The sequence below is a fragment of the Cajanus cajan genome, chromosome 11 (genome assembly GCF_000230855.2).
Source record: "Cajanus cajan strain Asha chromosome 11, NIPB_CcT2T_4, whole genome shotgun sequence".
Classification (NCBI taxonomy): Eukaryota; Viridiplantae; Streptophyta; class Magnoliopsida; order Fabales; family Fabaceae; genus Cajanus; species Cajanus cajan.
This window is the reverse complement of record NC_138527.1, coordinates 28,796,794-28,820,857: the sequence shown is the minus strand read 5'-3', so window position 1 is coordinate 28,820,857 and position 24,064 is coordinate 28,796,794. Positions and strand designations below refer to the sequence as shown.

General features: G+C 31.1%; 2 protein-coding genes across 6 annotated transcripts; both read left to right on the top strand.

Moving 5' to 3' along the window:
* Nucleotides 1-638: 638 nt before the first annotated feature.
* On the top strand, nucleotides 639-2,923 carry LOC109816229 (expansin-A10). Its single transcript, XM_020381148.3, has 4 exons — nucleotides 639-781; nucleotides 929-1,071; nucleotides 1,162-1,474; nucleotides 2,070-2,923. Exons 2-4 carry the CDS (start codon nucleotides 939-941, stop codon nucleotides 2,374-2,376), a joined length of 753 nt encoding a protein of 250 aa, XP_020236737.1. The 5' UTR covers nucleotides 639-781; nucleotides 929-938; the 3' UTR covers nucleotides 2,377-2,923.
* A 4,219-nt stretch (nucleotides 2,924-7,142) lies between these two features.
* On the top strand, nucleotides 7,143-13,492 carry EMB93 (Mitochondrial transcription termination factor family protein). Of its 5 annotated transcripts, none has more exons than XR_014430532.1 (3): nucleotides 7,143-8,234; nucleotides 9,645-9,766; nucleotides 12,976-13,492. XR_014430532.1 is itself a non-coding variant. In XM_083066289.1 (2 exons), the coding sequence occupies exons 1-2, from the start codon at nucleotides 7,473-7,475 to the stop codon at nucleotides 13,042-13,044; spliced, it is 831 nt and encodes a 276-aa protein (XP_082922415.1). In that variant the 5' UTR covers nucleotides 7,144-7,472; the 3' UTR covers nucleotides 13,045-13,492. The 5 variants fall into 5 exon arrangements, 3 of the variants coding, with proteins under 3 accessions (XP_082922415.1, XP_082922416.1, XP_082922414.1); XR_014430531.1 differs by lacking the exon at nucleotides 12,976-13,492 and adding an exon at nucleotides 10,007-10,216; XM_083066289.1 differs by lacking the exon at nucleotides 9,645-9,766 and having other exon boundaries at nucleotides 7,144-8,234.
* The last annotated feature ends 10,572 nt before the right edge of the window (nucleotides 13,493-24,064 follow it).

Genomic DNA, 24,064 nt, shown 5'->3' with positions numbered 1-24,064 from the left:
GAGTAGTGGCAAGTGTTCATGAAGAGAGAAAAAATATAATATTTATATTTAATTATTATTTTTATAAAAAGTATAATTTCATTCTACTGGGTAGATTTTTTCACAAGAGAAAATAATTAAATTCTTGAATATAAAAACATTGTTTTGAATTAGTGAATTAATAATAGATAATAGATTGTGGTCCATTTGAAAAAGGTAGGAAAGTGGGAAAAAGGGTATTTGCGGCAAACGGAAGATGCTTGCATGTGGTAATGGCAGCTTACTAACCATCGAAGTTTTTTTTTTTTTTTTCATTACTGAAATATCCAGGATCTGACTAATCTTCTTACTATGTTAGAGACACCTCAAAAAATAAAATAGTTAGTCTTAAAATTTAACACGACCGCATACACAAGATAGAATTTGAATTCCTAACCTTGTTTATTTAAACGTAGATTAATTCCTAACACTCAATCACATGCTGGCTCGTACTTTGTCCATACAAGTTAAAACCGCTATGTCCCACATCGATTTTGTAGATTTTCCATCCATGAAAGCTACAAAACCACACGCCTTCACCCACGAAACAGCCTTTGTGCCCTCCAACGTGGGCCCCATCACACTTTGCACTGTTTTAAGGTGGTCATGAATCCACTTATACCCCCTCAGCGGTTTTTGGTCCCAACACTTTTTAAAGCGTTAGTTAAAGTTGTCACTCCCAAGCTCTATAAATTAAGTGCCACCCCCCTTCATTTTTACTTCACTCATCTACTCTGCATTCTGTCTCACCACTGCCTTCAAAGTAATTGCAAATTTGCATTTCAATTTCATCATGTCAATGGCAAAACTCAAACGTGCACATTTTTATTTTTTTTTTACAAAATGTTGCACGTTGTGAGAAGCATTTGAAGGAAATACTGATTTTGATTCTTTTGTTTTGGATGTTCAGGGAAAAAAAAATGGCTTTCATTGGGTTGCTCTTGGTGGGGTTTCTCACAATGTTCTCCTCTGCTTATGGGTATGGCTATGGTGGTGGTTGGGTTAATGCACATGCTACCTTCTATGGAGGGAGTGATGCTTCAGGAACAATGGGTATGCGACAAAATTAAAACTTTGGTTGGATTATGTTAAAATTAAGGCCTAAGTGGCTGACCCATTTGGGTGATTTGTTAAATTGTGCAGGTGGGGCTTGTGGGTATGGGAACCTCTACAGTCAGGGGTATGGAACAAACACTGCTGCACTGAGCACTGCTTTGTTCAACAATGGTTTGAGCTGTGGCTCATGCTATGAGATCAGGTGTGTGAATGACCACAGGTGGTGCCTTCCTGGCTCCATTTTGGTCACTGCCACTAATTTCTGTCCACCAAACAATGCCTTGCCAAACAATGCAGGAGGGTGGTGTAACCCTCCTTTGCACCATTTTGACCTCTCTCAGCCTGTTTTCCTAAGAATTGCTCAATACAGAGCTGGAATTGTGCCTGTGTCTTACAGAAGGTAATTATGTAATTTGGCTTTAATATATATTTATTTTTACACTTTTAAGAGTTTTGGAGAAATGGGCTACCTTACCTTGTCCCCTTGTCACTTTCAACTTTTTGAGGGTACTTTCTTGTTATTTTTTAACTCAGGGAACTTTCCCTACTTTCATTGTCTAAGTGGTAAATGATGAATCTACTTTCTTCTTAAAGTTGGTAAATTTACACTGAAATTACTGTTTTTGGCCAAGTGGGGTTACTGTTTTCTTTCTGCAAAATTTAATTTAGAGTGAACTAGAAATCATTTATTTTTAAAAGATATATTCTGTATACAATTTTTCATGCATTCTCAGATTTTTTAATTAAAATATAAATATAAAGTTCCAATTTTTTTTTTCATTTTTAATTGTCTCATGTTAACCATAGCTCACCTTGTGAGATAAGGTATCTGTTGTTGTGATGGATCTATGTTAAGAAGCAAAAAAAAAAATTAATTCTATATGAAAACATAACAAATGAAGAATTTTTTTTATGGCTAAGCTCTTTTATGTGGTGATCCAAACAAGCAACAAGAGTGGCATGTTCATTTTATTCTTGTTGTGGATGTTGTGTAGGGTACCCTGCAGGAGAAGGGGAGGCATAAGGTTCACAATCAATGGTCATTCTTACTTCAACTTGGTCCTAATAACAAACGTAGGTGGTGCTGGTGATGTGCATGGTGTGGCCATCAAAGGGTCCAGAAGTGGGTGGATGCCAATGTCTAGGAACTGGGGTCAGAATTGGCAAAGCAACAACTACCTCAATGACCAAAGCCTCTCCTTCAAGGTCACCACAAGTGATGGCAGAACTGTGGTGTCCTACAATGTTGCCCCAGCTGGGTGGTCCTTTGGCCAAACCTACACTGGTGCTCAATTCCACTAGAACTTGAAAGTTCCAAATATTTGATCATATACTACACCATATAAATAGTACTACTATGTTGTAATTTCTCAAATAGTATACTAGGGTATTAAATAGTATGCTACTTGGTGGAGGGGGTGGGATCAATTAGCAATGGCATTCTAGGGATCACAAAATGGTTAAGGGCTTATTTTAAGATGGCCCTTCACCATTTTGATTGTGTCACAAGGGGTTTCTAAATCTTGGGACCTTCTTGATTATTGGGTTTTTTTTTTGTTTTTTTTAATTTTGGAAGCTTTTTCAATCTTTCTGCTGCTGAAAGCTAGCAGAGATGGAGGTTTTATATTTTATTGTTATATGTGACCTACTAAATTGGAGGAGGTGGAATATTGTACCACCCGCCATTAGTATTGGAATTTTTATTTAGGGTCCCTATTGGGATTGTTAGAAGCATTGTTTGCTTACTCATGTGGTGTGAGCAGCCATGGCTAAGTATGTTTTGTTGTACTCAAAAGTGTAAATTTTCCTATTTCAAAATGTAATGGAAAATTGGAGTAATTTACTACTACTATGTGCTCTGCTCTTAAATCTATTCTGGCAAATATTCTCTTCTGTGCATGAACATGAAAATGAAAATAGAAATCTAAATCAAGAAAGATTTGTCTTACGGTGTGTTTGGACCCCCTTCTTGAGTTCACATTCTTAAAAATTAAAAATTAAATTCTTGAAAATACACATTTATTGTGTGTTCAAATGTTGTTGCTTGCAATCAACAAAATATCAAATACACATTCAATCTAGTCTAACATGATTTTGCTTAGAAAAATAATTTAATGGTTGTTTTGAACCTAACATGATTATATATTTAGAGTCACGTTTGATTAAAAGTGCTTAAAATGTAGCATTTTCACAGTTTTAATACAAATTCACTTTTTCTTTTATCGGTACAAATTTACTTTTAAGATAAAATATTTTAAAATAAATTATTTAATATCAAATTCCTTTAATCAAATTCAATTATAAAATTAAAGATCACTTAAATTAAATTTATAAATATTAATACAAATTTACAATAAATAATTTGACTAATTTTTTATTTAAAAAACCATTTAATTAAAAATACTATGTTTTTAAGACGTTTGGAAAGTCTCGTAAATCTAATAAACAAATATACTTTTTTTTAGACACGAAAAAACGAATATAAGTACATTTATGTTTTACTGAAATATACTTAATACATATGAATAATATATTATTATAGTATAATTCTTTTTGCTATAATATTTTGAAATTATATAATTGATATATTAAAGGCTTAGCTCTAATCTATTTAGAGGTTAATTTGTTACATCATTTAAAATTCTTATTTCCAAATTGACTTTAAAGAAAGTCACAAAAGCCTTAATCAACAAAACATACATAATGTCAAGTAAAGAAGTCATATTTAATTTTTTATTTGAAAATAAATCATACCTATTTAAATTTTAAGAGTCTCATTTTTCCTCTAGTAATAATATTAAAAAAAAAAGCAATTACACGGTTGAATACTATTGCTAATTGCACATAATTAATGTCAATGATCGTTTCGAATATTAAATAAAATTTTTAAAAATCCTTATTAAGGTCTTAAATGATGCAATTGTTTCGTATGGATTTTAAACACCGTGAAAGGTTGAACTATCAACCAATTTTGCTCATTTTTAATGTTTGTAAGGACTGATTGTGTATATAAATTTTATTTTATTTTAATAATGGTTTCAAATATTATATGTAATTTTTAAAGCCATAAAATCTCCTGAAATTTAAGGTAATTAAATTATGCAAATTATTGTATGAGCTTTTAAACTACTCGAGCGGTTAAGATGATAATAAAAAATTACCATAAGGAATTGGAGTATATGTAGCGTAAATTATTGCAAAACCATGAGGCATTAAACATTAAAACTAAATAGTGTAACTTTAATTAGTAACTTTGAAATCGATAATTAAAAAATACAAGTATTAATACGAGACTTGGTTATCATAGACTTTGCAAATAAATATGATTTTGGACCATTTTGCTTAAATTAAATATTTTAGAAAGAAATTTTTTAAGAAGTAGATAGGAATTATTTCTTTAAAAATGAAAATTTTATTTTATTTTCCTTAAATAAAGTCTAAAAAAATTTAAAAATAGAAAATCATTTATCCTATTAAAAAGGTACTTTTAAAAAAACTCAAAAAAAATACCCTTTATTATTCAAAAAAAAGTTAAAATAGGTCAAGTGTTCAGTGTTGCAGGCTTTTGTTGGATTAATAGATGAAATAGCCTTTTTGAACAACCCGTACCCAGTAAGAAATAAAAAGCCCAAATATAAACTAGGGCAGAATAATAGCATGCTTTTATTAAATTTCTTCGTAATGAATTTTTTTTTTCTCTAAAAGTTAAAATTAACTTGGAAATAAATTAAAATAAAAATTTGGAAAAAAAATATATAATTTTTTTTACAAATTAACTCATTCATAAATTAATTTAAAATTTAAAATTTTTATTTATTTTTATTTTCTTCTACTATAAAAAATTCGTTTAGAATAAGATGTAATATAAAAATAGAATAAGATAAGAATATGATATGATAAAATAATTATAAATTTTAATTATATTCAATGTTTAGTACGTATAAAGATAATAAACTAAAAATGTTATTATATTTAACATAAACTTATAAAATATGATATAAATTGTGTTTAAATAACAATTTGTGTTTTTAGTCTCTAAAATTAAAAAATTATTATTTTGATCCCTTAAATTTAAAATTTATCTTTTTAGTCCTTACAATTTAAAAAAAATATTGTTTTAGCTACTAATATCATAAATAATAATGATAAATTGAGAAAGACTAAAATTTTGGAGACTAAAAATATAAGTTTTAAATTTGATGAACCAAAAAAATATATACCTCAATGTAACATCCCGATAGGTTTTTACACTTTTTACAACTCAATGATTAAGCAACAAAAAACCTAAGTATCATCTAGCCTATGATTTTTCATACAAGCAATATCTAAATATTCATGTTGCAATATATATGTAAGGAGTACTCAATTGAAAACACAAGATCCCTCAATAGGATTACAACAACGTTTTGTACACACGTAAATATTAGGCAACAAAAAATAAAACTCCTAAGTTATCAGTCAAGCAATATCTATGCACATATTGTATCAAAAATAACTCAACAACAAAACATAAGTCATCTCTAGATGGCCATTTCTCAAGCATTGCTTTATAACTTAATCATGCTCTGCTCTCATAATAATATTATCATAGTCCAAAAACATGAAAAAAGAAAGATAAATTTGTATACAAGAAAACAAAAATATAATATAAAAGCAAATCGACTAACTATATAAACAACTTCACAACATGAAAAAAAACTTCACAAATTTCAACATCGGCATTCAACAATATTTCTATTAGACATGACACCAACAAGTTACACAACTTATGAACACAATATAGCAGCTTAATAACATAACAACTTAATAGCACAACATCTTTATGCGTCATCATGCATTTCAATAAAGACATCTTTCACAATACATGTGAGCATTATAAGTGGTTTGACCTTATCAAATCAACACAACACAACATTTTTCATTGGTAGGTCAACAACACAATGTTTAAATATCAATCCATTTTCATCACAACACAATTTCTCGAATTTCGTCACTTAAACTAGAAAAATCCAATACCAATATTAGGTACAATGTACCTTGGGTGTGAGCCCACTATGACATTTGCAAGCATTAACCAAGTCATATGTCAATATAGCTTGCTAACTATCTTGTCGATATCGCGCACCCTTCCAATAATTTGTTAAGGATTTTATCCCTCGACTTCATACTTTACTTAATTTAGTCACTTCTAAACCAGTATAACTCAACTTTTCCACCATACGGTAATAACTAAAGACTTAGAGGGGTCACAACACTCCACATCAAGAGTTAACTATCTTAAGAAGGGTTTTTCAATAACTTGGATCCTCAGAGTACCATAACTCATCTATATAACAAAATATTTCATCTTTCAAAAATAACACATCTCCTCTAATCTTAAGTCAAGAACATAACTCAACAATAAAACTTAACAACATGACTATACAACACAACTTAAAATATACAAAATTTGAATCATCTCTAGTTCAACTTCTAACAACACAATTCATTAATCCTAGCAACATATTTCAATATTATTTTATCTTATCTTTTCAACAATATCATATAAAGCATTAAGTTAAAAGGTCACACAACATGATACTCATTTGGGCAAGAGTACCCTCGATAGGATAGTTGAGCTCTCTAAAGCTCCTTGTTGGGTGACATTACTCTCACTTAGCGAGGAAAATGCTATACCAGTTTCTTTGGGTGGGCTTTTGGCTCGCCAAGCCACCAAACTCCTCTAGAGCTTGTCATTAGGCATTAAGAGCTAGCTAAGTGATCAATCTTCTTTGAGTAAATTCTAGTTGGGTGATCATATCTCACTAGGCGGTCAAGATCCACAATGGGTCCTTACATCAAACGCGATATGCCTTATTGGACGAGATTAACCACAAAAGCATACTCTCATTGGACAATAATCTATTATTGAGCAAAAGTATAATTATAGATAGATGTTCATTAGTTCAAAAGCGCACATTGTGTGCTATAAATTGTTGCTAGACAAAAACAAGAATTTCACCCATAGAGAAACGTATTATCACTAGAAATTAAACCATGAATCTCTACCAACTCAACATGCAACCTGTAAATCAACTTATATTCATCAAGAATCACACACACCATGCAATACAAATAGATTCCAAATTCATTCTTTTCCCTGGAATCTGATTCTCCGAGCTATTAAAGACCTACCAACCCAGACCCAGACCCAGTAAAGTAAACCTGAGCCCAAATAGCTTGAAGGCCAAACAAAAATAGACCCTCCAAAGAAACTCACGAAAACGAAGCCCAGTAAAACCAAAAGCAGTGTGGAAGACAAAAACGACCTGCCGTTTACATTTTCCTTTCTGATTATAGACAGAACACAACACATGATCATTATGACATTATCCTCGTCCTGGTGAGTGGTGTCCCCGATGATACTGCAACTCTCCCTCCGACCGACGTTGCACCGGAGCCCGGCCACCTCGGACCGCGGCCTCGTGTTCCGCGAGAAGGTACTCTTCCTCGAAACCCTAAACATAAACCCCTCGAAAGCCTTCCTCTTAAACCCCGCCATCCGCTCCGCCCCTCTCTCCACCCTGAAATCCGCCACGCGCTCCCTCTCCTCCCTGGGCCTCCCACGCGCCGCCGTGGCCCGCATCCTGGACATGCACCCCCTCCTCCTCACGTGCGACCCCTACACCCACCTCTACCCCCTCCTCGACTTCCTCCTCCACGAGGTCCCAATCCCCTACGACCACGTCCACCTCTCCCTCACCCGCTGCCCCAGGTTACTCGTCTCCAGCGTCGACCACCAGCTCCGCCCCACGCTCCACTTTCTCAGAAAGCTTGGCTTCCATGGGCCCCACCACCCCCTCACGTGCCACAACACCCTTCTCCTCGTCTCCAGCGTGCAGGACACCCTCTTGCCCAAGATTCAGTTTTTGAAGGGTTTGGGCCTCTCCCATGCCCAAGTGGCCAACATGGTCGTTAGGTCCCCTGCGCTGTTGACTTACAGCGTTCACAACAATTTGCGGCCAAAGGTGGAGTTTTTCTTCAAGGAGATGAATGGGGATGTGGCCGACCTCACGAGGTTTCCGCAGTATTTTTCTTTTAGCTTGGAACGGAGGATCAGGCCCAGGTATGAGAAGCTGCGTCAGCTTGGCTTGTCCTTGCGCTTGGAGGACATGTTGAAGGTTAGTGATGGCGAGTTTAATGCTAGGTTGGTTGAATTTAGGTTTAGGACGCTTGAGGAAGGACAACGGTTTTAGTAGGTAGTTGTTCTTGCCATTTGGTATGCTTTAAGAAAGGAGAAAGGATAAAACTTGGTTTCAGTTCTTTAGGTGCCATTAGTGTTGTTTTCCTATCAGAATTGGAGTTTAATGAAATTTGCGTTAAATGTAAGTGCATAGTATCTGAATAAATCTTTGGTTCTGATTGGAGAACAGTACTAATTGTACCTAAATACTAATTGTATCTAAGAAACTGTAGTTAAGTTTTATCCTTTAAGAAATGGTCTTCCACTATGATTTTGGCCGCAAATTTGAGGCTTTTGGGGTATCTGAGATGGCAGTTGCATTTGTGTGCACATTTTGGTAATGATGAGGATTGCTATATTGCTGCCACCATGACCGCAATTTAAAATATTAGTTGTTGGTTTTGCTAAAGCACATAGGTTGATACGTGTATGTGGTAGAGAATGGGCTGCTTGTCATTCAAATGAAACAGGGTTAAGGGCTGCTTGAGGGTTTTGGTTATGGAAAATAAGGATTTGGAAGTAGATGCACATGACCTTTAGAGAGGGTAAAGTGCGAAAATGGAATTGTGGAATTGATTTTCATGATGCTTGTATTATGAACTGTGATGGAGTTGCTAGAATCTAATCTGTCGACTATTTAAGTAGTATAAGTACTTAAGTAGTTTTACCCTATTGAGATCACTCATTGAGATGTGTTATAACCAAAATAACCTATATAAATAGGGACAATTCTCACTATGCGAACCTGTTTTCTGGGTTAGGCCTAAATCCAAATTCTAACATGACATTTATGCTTATCCCAGTGGTTGATATTGGATTTATTAAGCACTCGTTATCAGTTATCAGAATATTCACAAATGTCCTATCCAACAACCTTATGATTGAGATTTTCAGTTGTCAATATGGAGGTAATGTATTAGAGCTTCCACGTTATCTAATGTGTATAAAATAATGTACATAAATGGAGAGCACTCCTCAATCCTCATCCCTTAAGTTAGTTTTTGGAAATGAGTTAGGCCTAAATCCAATTTTCAAGATATCCCATAAATAATTTGTTAATATATGCATTTTGATACTTTTAGAGTTTGTCAAACCAATGTTGTAAGCTTTTGGCAATAATAAGGTATGCTCAATTTGGTTTAGTCTTGTTCAAATTCAATATTTCATTCTAAAACCATCTGTGTAGTCTTTGCTCTATCGTCCTCCGGGATTCTGCTATATTTCATATTTGTGAATCTTCCTGCCATTTTTCTGAGCTTGCATGTTACTTCAAGATTTTCTGGATGTTACTATGCCCAGTTATTATATTTAATTTTAAATTTATCAAGTTTGAGCTTCTTTGTTACAGCTGAAAAATGTTGTTGATCCTGGCTTATGTTTTAGCTCATTATTAAACACTAGATTGAGTCAATAAAGTTGTGTGAAAGGAAACAAGGTGTTCTTGATGCAAATGTGCAAGAATAGTCTCTGGTAAGAATTTTTGAATTCTATGGAACATTTTTGGTATTCATGGTATTAGTATAAAGTATATACTATCGAAAAACAGTGATTAATATTTGTCACAAATTGTAATTGCACACAAGGTTGATATTTCTATTTCAACATAATTTATTTCATATTTAAGATCAGGATTTGAACTTTAGACAATTTGGTTAAGAGATATAAGCTTTTAACACTTATGTTGGTGAATTCTTTGGAATATATTCTCAGTGATTGATGTAAGAGCGATAAGAGAAAATATTTGCATATAAAGGTTGTATCAAGATCGATCTTTGACATGGTGTAATGAACTGATGTTGCTGAAAGTAAAAGAAGTACCCAAAACCGGGATGCTTCATATGGTAGTCATTGGGCCTCTGGCCCTCCTTATATGAGGAATGAATGATGATTGCAGCATGGCCTAATCTTTGAAAGGAATAACTACCTCTCCTCCAACTTTTTTTTTTTTTTTCTCAAACCATTGCAACTTATCTGTTAGGCCCATTGGAACATGCAACATACTTCTCCATGTATTTCTGGAAACATCATTAGGTTCAAATGGACTTAGATTCTAATTTAGTGTTTGGGATAATTTGAATTGGAAAATAGTGATTACAGAATACAGATAACAGTTGCAGTAAATGATTGATTTAGCCAACATTTTTCTATTTTATGTGGGTGATGCCATGAAGTTTGATAAGGTATACACAGCTGGCCTCCTCAGATCCCTAAGCATCATGTTTAATTGTTTTGTTAATACTCTAGTTTATTAAAAAATTACATAAGTGTTAAATGTTTTGTACAAATGCCTCAAATGTTTATTTAAAATATCGGTTGAGAATAACTGTTGGAACAATTAAAATTTTCTATAAAAATAGTCTGTGGTCAAGGACGGAGCCAAGGGGGGACCTACGGGTGCCACGGCCCCCCCAACAATTTTAATTTTTTTTTATATACATATATATTACTATATGGCACCCCCTATTTTTAATATAAACTCATATTTTTAATATAAACTCATATGTATATTACTATATGGCACCCCCTATATGGCACCCCCAGTATTGAAATCCTGGCTCCGTCCCTGTCTGTGGTCAGGAAGTACTTAAATTAGTATACGCACCCGTCCTTTGCACTGCAACGGTCCAAAACATTCCATTTAAGTGCAACGAACGAGATCGCAACGGATTCATTTAGCATTTGAGCGGAATGAAAAACTTCAATGATTGAACTCTGTCCCACTTTTGAACAGTTTTATTATAACTAGTATTTTACATTCTGCATTGAGCATGTTTATATTTATGTAATTAAAAAATAGATCATTTTTAGATTAATGATAAATAATTTATAACAATATGTGGCTATTTTTAAAATTTATTTGAGTTTAATTATAAATAAAGATAAAAATGATTGATTAAAAGATATAAACAATTAAAGGAAGCTATTTATATTGATAAACATAAAAGGAGAATAGTTTTACATAGTTTAGAGTTTTTGTTAAGTTTCTTTTTATTATGTTGAAATGTAAGTTGTGAAATTAAATTAAATTTCAAATTAATTTTAAGAATTATATTTGACGGAAATAAAAATAAAATAAAATGGTTAATGAGATTGGATAAGGCATGTGGCTTAATAAGAGTGATAATAAGTCCTAGAATTATCCCCATATATTTATGTTAAAATAACTCTTTAAAATATTTTCGTTTAAGATAAAGATTCAAATTTATAATATGAGTAAAGAGTATTTCTGCAAATAATAATTATTTATATGATAAAAATTTATAATAAATAATATTTTTAAATATATAAAATATATTTAATTTATAGTAAATAATTTAAATTGTGATATAAGATTCCTTTTAATTATTAATATTTTTAAATATTGAATTTTTATTAAAATTTAAAGGTAAACAAGGATTGGTTGAAATGAATGAACAATCAAGAAGGTCAAATATATAAATAAATATAAAATGACAGTAATTTGACATGGTTGAAATTTTTTTTTAATTAATTAAGAAAAACAGTGTGTGAGATCATATATGTTCTTTCAAATGAGATAAAAGAGAAAATATTTAATTGAAATACATTTGTTAAAATTTTCCTTTATATGATAACATAGATCATGTAATACATATACATATGGTCTTGCATCTTACTGTAATCTTCAGATGTCAGCCATGATTCAATCTTGCAACAAAGCATAACCCTGTCAAATTAGGATGACTTTCATTAATACGAAAAAGAGAATGTTTTTTGTTGAGTTATTTGTTTCCTGGCCAAAGGTTTACAATACTATGTACTAGTACCTACTACCTAACCTTCTAGTTTGATCATCTATAATGTTTCTGGGTTGGTCCATGTGCATAACTGGTAAGAAGGATCAAGTGGAGGGAGGATTCATTGTCTCTAGGACGCAATAATTTAATTGACGCTGGATGGATCGTTTTCTCATCATCTGAGGGTGTCACAATTAATTTCAGCATATAATAATAGTTTATAATGTTGTTGTTGTTCATGGAAGCATCTGGGTCACAAGTTGACGAGGTTACTGACAGGTTGGTGCCAAGTTATAACAACTATTAATGGGTTTGTATCCTGTTAGATGAAATTGCAGGAGTACTATCTCAAATTGCAGTCCTAGAGTAAATTTCAGGCCTATTTCTTTTACCCTTTTCTACTCTGACAAAACTCAACATATAATACCATAAGTTTTGTTGGTGTTGTTTATTGAAGTTTTTATCAAAGATCAATACTAAGAGAACATATTAAACTGTGTTTTAGTTTAGACCACATGTATATTTTTTTGGAAGTACTTTTGTTCCAATCGAATAAGATTAATATGAGCAAAGCAACAAAACTCTTCTCTTGAATATTTAACACAGGTGTATCCTTAAAACTCGAACTTAGAATTGTTAGTGAAGTTGAAATAACTTTTTACTAGTTGATTCAAGTCGATGGTACACATAATAGCTAGTTTTATCTTTTCTAATTTTTGCATGTACAAAATTATTTGAACAGGTTGAAATTGATATCATGTAACTTGAAAAGCAATATATTATATACCTGAAAGTGTCTCATTAAGAGCATGATGGGAATTATTTTACTGTTGGTTCCCTGTTTGAAATGGAACGTAGATAAATATTTCAGTAGGGTCAAGCATTTTTATGATTGTTCTGATATATCTGATGCTGTTCTCCAAGCATTTGATGAAAGTTGCCACAAGGAACTGCGAGAAGCCACGGTGCCCCTCTTCCCATTGCCAATTATAACGAGGACAAGTCACATCAAGGGCACAAAATACTGTGCGAAAATGTGGTTTTAATGTTATTATTTTAAATGATGCAGCCTGGAATCACTAGCTTTGGACGTACTAGGATTTTGTTGCTTTTTCGGTTCCTAGAACTCCATTAAGGACCCTCTTTGCTTCTCAACAATTACTTGGATATTTTGGTGAATTGCAATTTAGATCACATATGTGAACAGTGAATCATATATATTATGTTATAGGATAGGAGGCTTTTGATTGGGGTCCTTTGAGGGGTACAAAGAGAATGAGAAAAGGGGAACACAGCCCTTAAGCACCATTTCCCTTATGGCAAAAAGCTTTTGCATAAATCATAGGGTGCTCAAAGGGATACAGATATTCGTCAGTGTCAGACCCTCATGCATTACAACAATAATAAAATGACATGTTTGTGGCACGTTGGTCATGAACAACCGTTGGGCCTGCTATGTTTCTTCAGAATCTGCACATTAGGGTCTACTATGCACGTGGTCTGCTGCAATCGTGTCTAAAAAGCAGTAATGGGACAACATTGTTTTGCAAAATTAATCTTAGCTAAAATTGATCTTGAAATGAGGTTATCTATGTTTGAACATTTTTATTTTGAAAGAAAATTAATAGTAAAATTTAATGTACTTAAAATCACATTAACTAATATTTTTAACTAAAGATATGTAGTGTGTGTTTAGATTGCCGTTTTAGAGACACTAAACATCTGTTTGCACATTTCAAAACATATGAAGAATAACAAAAGTGATAGATTGAAATAAATGTGGGTAATGTTCCACCAAACACATTTGTAAACATTTACTTAAAATTATTTCAACTTGATCCCAATAGTACTTATAAGAGAATAAAAGAGAATTCCATGCAAAATCTATTCTGTCCTTTATCTTCCAATGCAATTACTTATCAGTTTTTGCTATAGAAACCTGCATGAATAATTGAACATTGTAGAAAAAAAAGTGGGCAAAATCACAACTATACCCCCAAGTTATGGCATTCATTACTATGTCCCTGATACTTGACTTGGTTTACTATGGACTAGTGTTCATCAAACTCTTTTACTTTGCTCTTAAACCAGTTATTTGTCACGGGTAGTTAACATCGGAAAAATCATGGGGAAAGCAATAAGAACTTGAAGATATTGAATCTGCAATGAGGTCCACCTACTTTTTCAACCCTTTGTGGTTTTTCTGACTCTGTCATTTTCTTTTCCTTTATGAATCAGCATGTGTTACTGGCTGTTCGGATTTCTTAGTTATTGCGGTCTAAACAGCCACCTTTATCATTATATTTGCTATCATACCTTTTACATCTGTCCTTTGGATAATATTCATTAAAGTTAGCAATCTATTAATATTAAAGAAACGACTGAAATCTCTTCAAGCTCACGAAATCTTCAAGACATTAATTTCATGATACTTCACCACAAAAACATTTTTTTAAGTAGTTTATATATGATTATTATTTATACAAATATTTTTTAATTTTAATATATTTCTTTTAATCATATTATTGATCTGAAACATTACTAACTTTATCAATAATTAATTTTTATTAAAGAATAATACTAACCATTTTTAATAAATATTAGAATTTCTTTTTTTAATAACATATTTTCAATTTTCAAGACTTAAATTCAATATTTTACTTGAGAGAAGCAAATTTAGTTTATCAATGACTTGTTGATAATTTTCCAACAAATTACACAGTGCCAATCAAAATGTAAGGTTCACGTTCAATCAATTGCTCTTTTTTGACTTATTAAAAGAATAAAGACGGAGCATAAACTTCCTTTTGCACTATAATAAAAATGATTTAGATTTATGCGTATTTTGTTCTTATTAATAACTTTATTTAACCATTATATACATATCAATAATTATAAATACAAATTCATTTATATTCTCATGTCTTTATGAGATAAAGTTAACCACAATGAAATATTTTTATATAAAATTTTGACAAATGATTATAAAAACATATTTAATTATTCGTGTCAATGGTTAATTGCATACACAATTACATATATAATTTTTATTATATGTGAGAAAAAATTAATTAATTATTTTATTATTTATTTTAATTAATAATCTCGTAGCATTATTAATTACTTGTGAGTTATATTTAATTATTAGTGTCACAACTATAACTCAATAATTATATTCCTTTATTTTTTGCACTTAATTGTAAGATGAAATTAATTATATTTACACATTTATTAATCATGTGATTTATGATTGTCAAGTAAAAAAAAAATTAATTATACGTTTATTATTGAATCAATCCACATGGGAGATTTATCATTAAATCATAATGGTTCATCTAGTAATAGGGAATTAGAGTAGAATGAACAAAAGTTTACATTCGAACTCTGATGTTGGAATTGTAATATAGATTAAAAAGAACAATACATTTATCATTACTCAATTGATTATTAGTGTTTTCAATATTATTTTTGCTATGATTATGTCGTTTCATGTGTCCTGCATGTATATACATGTTTGAGCTATGGATAATATCAAGCATGAAAAGTCGTTTCATGTATCTAAATTACGTAAAACATTACATGCTGGAGCAATATACATAATATCATGTTCTTTCACATTGGAAATAAATGGTTTTCATGTTCTTTTAAGACGTACGAATGATTCTTCTGATATGTAATTTTCACTCTATGGAATCTTGAGAGGAAGAAGATAAAGCTATTAAACAGGTGGGGTTCTTTCAAATTTTTATGGAACTTTTTTTATGGGAGTTGTATCTATCTCTTTTTCTTATCGGGGACATCTCTTATATATATATATATATATATCCAGTTAAAATAAATCACAATAAATCTACTCCAGTTTTAGGCTTTGGTTTTCACCTCAGGCACAAATATTCTAATATTAACTGCACTGGCCATGGAAGATGTAATTAATCCTAGTGTATCATTTTATTTTGTGTTATATATTTTTACACTTATTAAATGTGTTTTTAATTATTTAAATATGAGGTAAATTTGTATGTTTTGGTTTTCAAATTTAAATTTAATTTTTTTGATTTTGGAATTTGTAAAAAAAATCTTATTTTTGTCTCTGCTCAAATGTTGTTAATAAATTTTCAACTACAGTATTGCACTAAATTCACAAAATAATATTTTTATTAATAAAAATATCATATTAAAATTAATTAGTAATATATAGCTGCCTCAATTTGTTATTGTCAATTAACAATCAGAAAGATCGAAACAAAATTTTCTAAAATTAAAAAATTAAAAACATTAATTTAAAATTTAAAAGATTAAAATTATATTAAAATTGATATTTTTATTATTGCAAAAGAAAGAAAAAAAAGAGTTATATCCTCTATCATTGAAGTGCAACTGTAATTCAATGAGATCCCACCTAGATACTTGATTTCTGAATCTGTCAGCATCTACATGCAAATAAATAAATAAAAATTCCAAGGTTTGATTAGGATTTATTTTTCTCCACTTCCAGAGTACTGTTGGTCTTTTGCCGTAGCAGCTTTATGTGAAGTTAATTAATGGATTTAGCGACACCATCTATTTTGTTGAACAATAACTATAGCAGTTTTAAACGAATATTGGGTCTTGTTTAATGTATTTGGTCCACAGGGGAGTACAGCACAAATTCAAAAATAATGATGTCTAGTGTCCAAATTAATTAATTTGTGTGGCAGCAATTGATTAAACATGGGGCAAAGAGGAAATGCATTTACATCCTGCAGCTACCATAGTTCCAGCCCTAATCATGTGTAATAAAAAAGATTGAATAACTATAAATTTTCTATATTAACTTTTTTACTTTATTATTATTATTATTATTATTATTTTCATCTTTATATATAAGTACTTAAATTTATGGAGAACATGTCTTATTTTTTACATGACACCTACATTTTCTATAGCACTATTTTTTATATAAAAATATTTTGAAGTTAGATCACTCTTTCGAATCATCAAGATTTAGACAACTGCTAAGTGCATGTTTTTAGAGAAAGTTTTACCATAATAAAGTCAAAATACATTAATTAATTATTAGGTTATAAAATGAGTTAAGAGAACACGTTCTCAATAGTTTTAAATGTAATTTTAGAAAGAAAAATATATGTTCTGTAAACGAATTTATTCAATTTACTAATTTTACAAATATTTAAAAATGAATAAAATATTATAAACGGTTGTAACTTAGTTTTCTAATAACCCTATCTCTACCTCTATAAATATTAGACATACTGGAGGAGTTTTGAATTTTTTGACTCATCTTATAAGGCACTGCGATTTCCTTTCCTTTAAATCTTGTTTGTTTAGGGTTTAGGGTTTAGGGTTTCAGGGGATTTACTGTTTACGACGAACGAAAGGTGAAGAAAGTTAACATTTGTTTTCGCTGATTTGCACCAAAAGAAAAGCGAAGAAAAGCAGGAGAACCCACGTGGCCGTTCCTTGCGAAATTGTGAAGAAAAGAGATGAAAGCCACGTAAGAAATGAGAAAACCCGATAATACCCCTGCCCAAAAGCTGAAAATAGGAGAAAAACTGAACTCTCAGCGAGCATAATCGATTATGTGTCATACATAATCGATTATGGTGGCATATTTTTGCTTCCAGGCGTGCCCAGAACGGGGCGTTCCAAAATTGGAACAACCCGTTCCAAACTACTAAAACAAGGGTAATTTAGTAACCTAGAACGGACCGTTCCCAAACTGGAACGGGCCGTTCCAAACTAGTAAATTAACTTAAAAATCCTAGTTAAAAACGGGCCGTTCCAAATTGGCTGTTATGGGTAAAAATGCAACCCCAAATTTGTAATGTTAAAAATTTCTTAATTTTTTAATTGGTAAAAATTAACTTGTAGAATTAAAAAATGTATCTTCATTTCATTTTAATTTATGTAAATGATTTATCAATTTTTTTAATTTATTAATTAACTTTCAAAAATTTATTGTACATTTTTTTTTTATATTAAGAAAATTCTATTATTTAAATATTGACATTAAAAAGTGGAAATATAAAAAAAATAAAGTAATACATGTTATAAAATTAAAATAATAACACTTTCATAAAGATTAATAAAATAATGTTAGAAAATATAATTATCATAATATATTTTGTTATTATTATTTATTATTATAAATATTATTATTATTATCATTATTATTAATATTATTATTATTTATTATAATTAGTATCATTATTATTTATTATGATTCTTATTATTTTTCTAATATTTATTATTATTATTATCATTATTTATTATTTTTTAATAAATTATACTTATTAATTATAATTATTATTATTTACAATAAATAATATTCTACTCATTTTTAATTCAAGGGTAAAAGTATAAATTACATATTCATCTATTAAATTTTTAATTTTTATCTATCACATCAATCAATTTCTATACAAATTCTCACAAACTTTCTACTGACTTTTCACTATCTTTTCCTTAATCCAAACAACCTCACTTTCTACTCTATTTCTCTTCAAATCTTTTCTTTTCCACTCCCCCAAATTCATCTTTCAATCCAAACACAACCTAAGAGATTGGTTTTAATTCTTGCTGTCGAAAAATCTTGCAGACGATCTTTGTGTATCTATGCATGCACGAAAATTTTGGACGTTACATTTACTGCATGTAACCAAGCTAATTAATTTGGTACGTTACGTCTTCAATGCTCCCCGCCAAATCAGGAGATATTGTCAAGGAATGTATTCCATTAATGTGGATATCATATTAGAGCATCTCTCATGGAGGTTGCTTATAAGCAACCCATGTGCCATATCACTGCTAAATTAGTTCTGGCCCATTTTATGGATTGCTTAAATTTTAGCAGCAATTCTGCTAAAATTTAAGCAACTCATAAAGTGGGTCAGAGCTGATGTGGCAGTGATGTGGCACAGGGAGTTGTTTATAACTCTGCTAAAATTTAAGTAACTCATAAAATGGGTCAAAGCTGATGTGACACAGGGAGTTGCTTATAAGCAACCCCATTGTAGATGCTCTTATATACCATGCTTTAATCTCTTGTTTATTACTCAAATTCATATAAAATAGTAGTTGATAAGTGGTATGAGTTTGTGTCATTTAATCGAGTTGTGTAAAGTTTGTGATGAATACTTTGTTCCAGTGTTTTAAAACCCGGACCGACCCGGCCGGTCGGACCGGTTGGACCGGGAACCGGTGGTCCAGCCGGTCCGAATCTGAAGTTGGATCGGTTATGCAGTCGACCCGTTTCAAACTGGATTGAACCGGTCAATTTTCCGGTTCAACCGGTGAACCGGTGGGTCAAACCGGTTCAACCACTTTTTTTTTTCTTTTTTCTTTTTTAATTTTAAGGGACCATAAATCACAAAAATAATAATGAAAATTGAATCTCTTAATGAAAAAGTAAGGAGTCTTATTAAATATAACAATGACTACTTGTTCTAATATATTTGTTTACAATATATACAACTTAAATAACTTTTATAGTATATTATTAATTTTAAATTATATATTTAATAATTCAATATCTATGTAAATATTACATATATTATTTTGTGATATTAATTGCAAGCATATTATATATGTACATATTATTTATATTTTTAATTTGTATTAATATACCGTTTAACATGTAATTTTTTATGTATTTTTTTACAAAATAAAAATAAAAATAATTTTAAATAAGATAGAAAAATTTAAATTTAAAATAAGATATGAATTTATTAAAATTTATAAGTATAAATATATTTAATATGAATATTTTTTAATAAAAATAAATAAAAATCGAGTCATGCGGTTCAACCAGTGACCCACCGGTTCAACCTTTGACCCACTGACCCAATACCTTAACCGGTTCGATGACCGGTCCGGTTTTTAAAACTATGCTTTGTTCTTATATCATGTTTATCAAGAAAAAAATATATTTTTTAATCCCAAGCGTGTGGTTCAGCGGTAGGGGTTGATTCACGCTTAAGCAATGTCAGGAATTCGAATTCTGCCTTGTCTATGCAGCCGCCTTAAATCTTGGGATCACCTATCTCACCCTTTGAGGTGCTTCCAAGAGGAGATTAGTCATTGCTATTGGCGGTAGATACTCCAGGAACGAATAAAAAAAAAGATTTTTTTTTCCTTTTATGTTAAAACTGATAAGGTAGGATAAATTTTTATATTATAACAATTTATATATGTATATATATCTATATTGGTTTTGACATACAAATTTAAAGAATTTTATTAATTAAAATTAAATAATATGCGATCATAGGTATTTATCATAAATTACTTATCAACATGGTTCTTGACAATGAAATTCAGACTTATATTTTTTATAAGATATGAGTGTGATTCTAACTAACTGGACTAATCTTTATTGACAAAGTAGTTCAAATTTAATTGCTTTTATTGTCCTAAATTCTATCTTTTAGACTTTAATTGGTTAATTTAGATTATCCTCGAGAACGTTAATTATAAGACTAATCATTGTGAGGAATATAATGAGTTAAACTAATTATAGAAATATATGTAAAGCCGTGTTCTAAATTCTTTTCCAGAAAACAATTAAAGTGGACTATTAATTTCTTTGGTGACTTAGACCTAAAGACTTTTCTAAATTAAACTAATTAAATTCTTTTTTTTTTTTCTGCTACGAGAGCTAACTATTAATTTGAATTAGACATCAGCATTCATATTGTTTTGTTTATTTTATGAAAAATAATTACGTGAATATTTTCTCTTTTTATAAAGTTATAATAACTTACTTCGAAGCTTTCTTAGTAGTTTTTCAAAATTCATTAAGCAAATTACAGGACGTGAAAATTAATCACCACTACTTATCTTACTTTGACTATTTTTATAATGCTGGTCATTCATACTTAGTGTGTATTTAGATTAACTTTCAATTATACTAAAATCTCTTACAAAATCATGTTGAAAGTTAACGTAATAAACTTATTTATTAAATAAGTTAACTTAACGATTTTGGAAAATATATTAAATGAAAAACACAATTATTTAGAAAAGTCTTTAGGTCTAAGTTACCAACGTATTGCAATCAATATAAATAATATATTAATAATAGATTGTACTTGTAAGCCTATATATTATTAGTAGTATATATATCTTGCATTAAAATTTCATCGTAATATTTTGAAATTATATATGTAACTGTTAGTTTATTTTAAGGCAAAGTTTGTTAATTTGTATATATAAAAATTAGTTTAAGTTTATTAACCTATTTAGAAGTAGTTTTTATATCTATTTTTAAAGGTATAAAGTAGACTTTAGAATAAATCTTTGAGTAATATCAAAGTTTTAAAGAGCAAATTTAACTCTTTGTATATATATATATATAAGGTGTGAAATTTGTTACTTTAATTTCGGATTATAAGTGCAATTATTTTTTTGATATATATAGAAATCAAACTAGATGTTATATACAATAATTTACTCACATTAATTATTTAACAAATGAAGTAGATCTCCTAAATTAATCAACTCACACACATTTGAATCCATTCCCACATCGAATTACAAGTAGTGGACACGAAGAGTGGAAAGTTTATCTGAGGTTGCAATTAAATTCATGTAGAAAAATCCGTTGCAGTTTCCTTGTCGCTGGAAACAAACCATGTGATAATAAAAAGTTAAACATACTAACAAACAAGAACAAAGTGGAACATAGTTTGTGCTTCTTATTCTCTCATGCATGCCTCCAGAATCCAATAGCTTAACAGGATGCACATACATGACTGATATCCATCATGACAAGTTAAAAGGCAAAACATTTTGTTTTATTGTTTGTTACTACTTATGCTCCCTCTGTCTCTGCCTCGGTATGTGATTTCAATTTTGCAAGATACAATTTGATCTGTCCTGTTCTTTGTTGCAGCATCTGATGTTGGAGGGAGGGGGAGGGGCCTATGACATTAGATTATATGCTTTGTGATTTTCCATGTAGTTCCAAAGGAACAGCCTCAATAGAATCTTGTGTATCAGCACTACCATTAATATGGTGGGCCATTTCTGACCTTTTCATATTTATACTCTTTTGGCATGTAATCTTTTCTTTCATTTTACAGCTTAGGAGACAATCTCACTTTGTGATTTGGGTCACTCCCCAAAACCATGTTCTTCAAATGTATTCACTAAGCACATGAACTAATTAATTAATTGGGGTGTTTTGTCTCTGTGGTGCCAACACACATCACTTTTCCACAAGAGACCTCACTTTCATATCTTGATGTATACCCACTAGTGCATGTACACACAAAAAGCAATGTTCCCAAGTGCAAACTGCTGTCATTTCAAATGTTCTGCTGGCTTCCCTTCATGGCTTGGAAAATTATCTCCATCTCCATTTCAAGCCTCAAATCATGTGACATGTATCCACGAGCACCTAAATCAATTGATTAGAAGATGTTTTAGTTTAACAAATGATGTTCAATTCAAGTCATTGATATATAATTATATTAAATACTCAAAAGGATAACTTTATTGTCTATAATAATCTTATTTGACTCAAATAAAATGATTTTTGATAAAGTATTTCAATAATATAGACAAAATAAAAATATTATGTGACAAGTACATGTGGTTACATGGCCATTAGATCTCTCAGGTCCTAACTATACTAAGCTATGCCACAAAATCAGTTTCTCTTTACTAACGCCTTATGATCATTTGTCATAAGTTGTATGGCATTCACTAATTTCACTGAACGCATAATCTATAATATGGTTACTCCTGTTAAAAATGGTGTGGCAAATTTAGTCCCACATCGAATAAGTTTTTTTTGATGTGGCCAAATTAGTCCCACATTGGATAGGTTTGGGAATGTGTAGTGCCTTAGGTTCTATATATAGAAACCCTTCCCTTCACTTTGAAATCATCCCAACTACAAGTTCATTTGTAACTTCTAAGGCTTGTAGTTTTCTCTTCTCTCTCTATTGTAATATTTCTTAGTGAAATATATTTGGTAGTGTCCGAGGAAGTAGGCATAATTGGCTGAACCTCGTTAAATTCTTGTGTTCTTTCTTTCTTGTTTTGCTTTTGGTTTAAAATTTGCTAGACGTTTTCGCAACAATTGGTATCAGAGCCAGGTTATTTTAAGGAAAAAACACTATGCTCTGTGCGCTGTAGGTATTCTATAGTCGGCACATCAGAAAATTTTTCCTTAATCCTGGACCTATTTTTATTATTTGACATTTAGCAAATTTTAAACACTCTTTTCGAATTGAGCTGAGATGGCAAACGAAGAAAATCCATTTAGAATTACATCATCAACTTTGAATGCTTCTTCAAGCATTTTGCAAAGAGCTGTTGGTGGGAATCCAAGGTTGATGGTAGAGATTTTCGATGGCAGCGGTCATTTCGGCATGTGGCAAAGTGAGGTTCTAGATGCTCTTTTTCAGCAAGGTCTAGACATTACAATTGAAGGAAAGAAACCAGAAAGTATGGGAGAGGAAGATTGGAAGACCCTCAATCGATTGACATGTGGTACAATAAGGTCATGCTTATCAAGAGAGCAGAAGTATGCATTCTGCAAAGAGACCTCTGCTAGTAAGTTGATGACGGAGTTGGAGGAAAAGTTCTTGAAGAAAAGCAGTCAGAATAAACTTCACATGAAGAAAAGGCTGTTTCGGTTCACTTACATTCCTGGTGCCACAATGAATGATCACATCACTAGTTTTAATCAGCTTGTTGCTGATTTGTTAAACCTGGACGTGACTTTTGAAGATGAGGATCTTGCCCTAATGTTGTTGGGATCACTTCCTGAAGAGTTTGAGTTTCTGGAAACAACTCTACTCCATGGGAAGGTTGTTGTGTCTCTAAATGAAGTTTGTGGAGCCCTATACAGCTATGAACTGAGGAGAAAAGACAAAAAAGATAGCTCAGAGAAGGCTAATGAAGCTTTGGTTGCAAGAGGACGTCCGGTGATCCAGGCGAAAGGAAAGAAGAAGCGATCGAAGTCGAAGGCTAAAGTTGGGAAAGATGAGTGTGCCTTTTGTCG

What these genes read in the sequence shown, in the direction of transcription:
- LOC109816229 (XM_020381148.3), top strand. Translation starts at nt 939, where the DNA reads ATGGCTTTCATTGGGTTGCTCTTGGTGGGGTTTCTCACAATGTTCTCC. An exon ending in TGATGCTTCAGGAACAATGG is followed by an intron (nt 1,072 to 1,161) that starts GTATGCGACAAA and finishes TAAATTGTGCAG; the next exon opens with GTGGGGCTTGTGGGTATGGG. An exon ending in GTGCCTGTGTCTTACAGAAG is followed by an intron (nt 1,475 to 2,069) that starts GTAATTATGTAA and finishes GATGTTGTGTAG; the next exon opens with GGTACCCTGCAGGAGAAGGG.
- EMB93 (XM_083066288.1), top strand. Translation starts at nt 7,473, where the DNA reads ATGATACTGCAACTCTCCCTCCGACCGACGTTGCACCGGAGCCCGGCC. An exon ending in GCTTGGAGGACATGTTGAAG is followed by an intron (nt 8,235 to 9,099) that starts GTTAGTGATGGC and finishes TGCTTATCCCAG; the next exon opens with TGGTTGATATTGGATTTATT.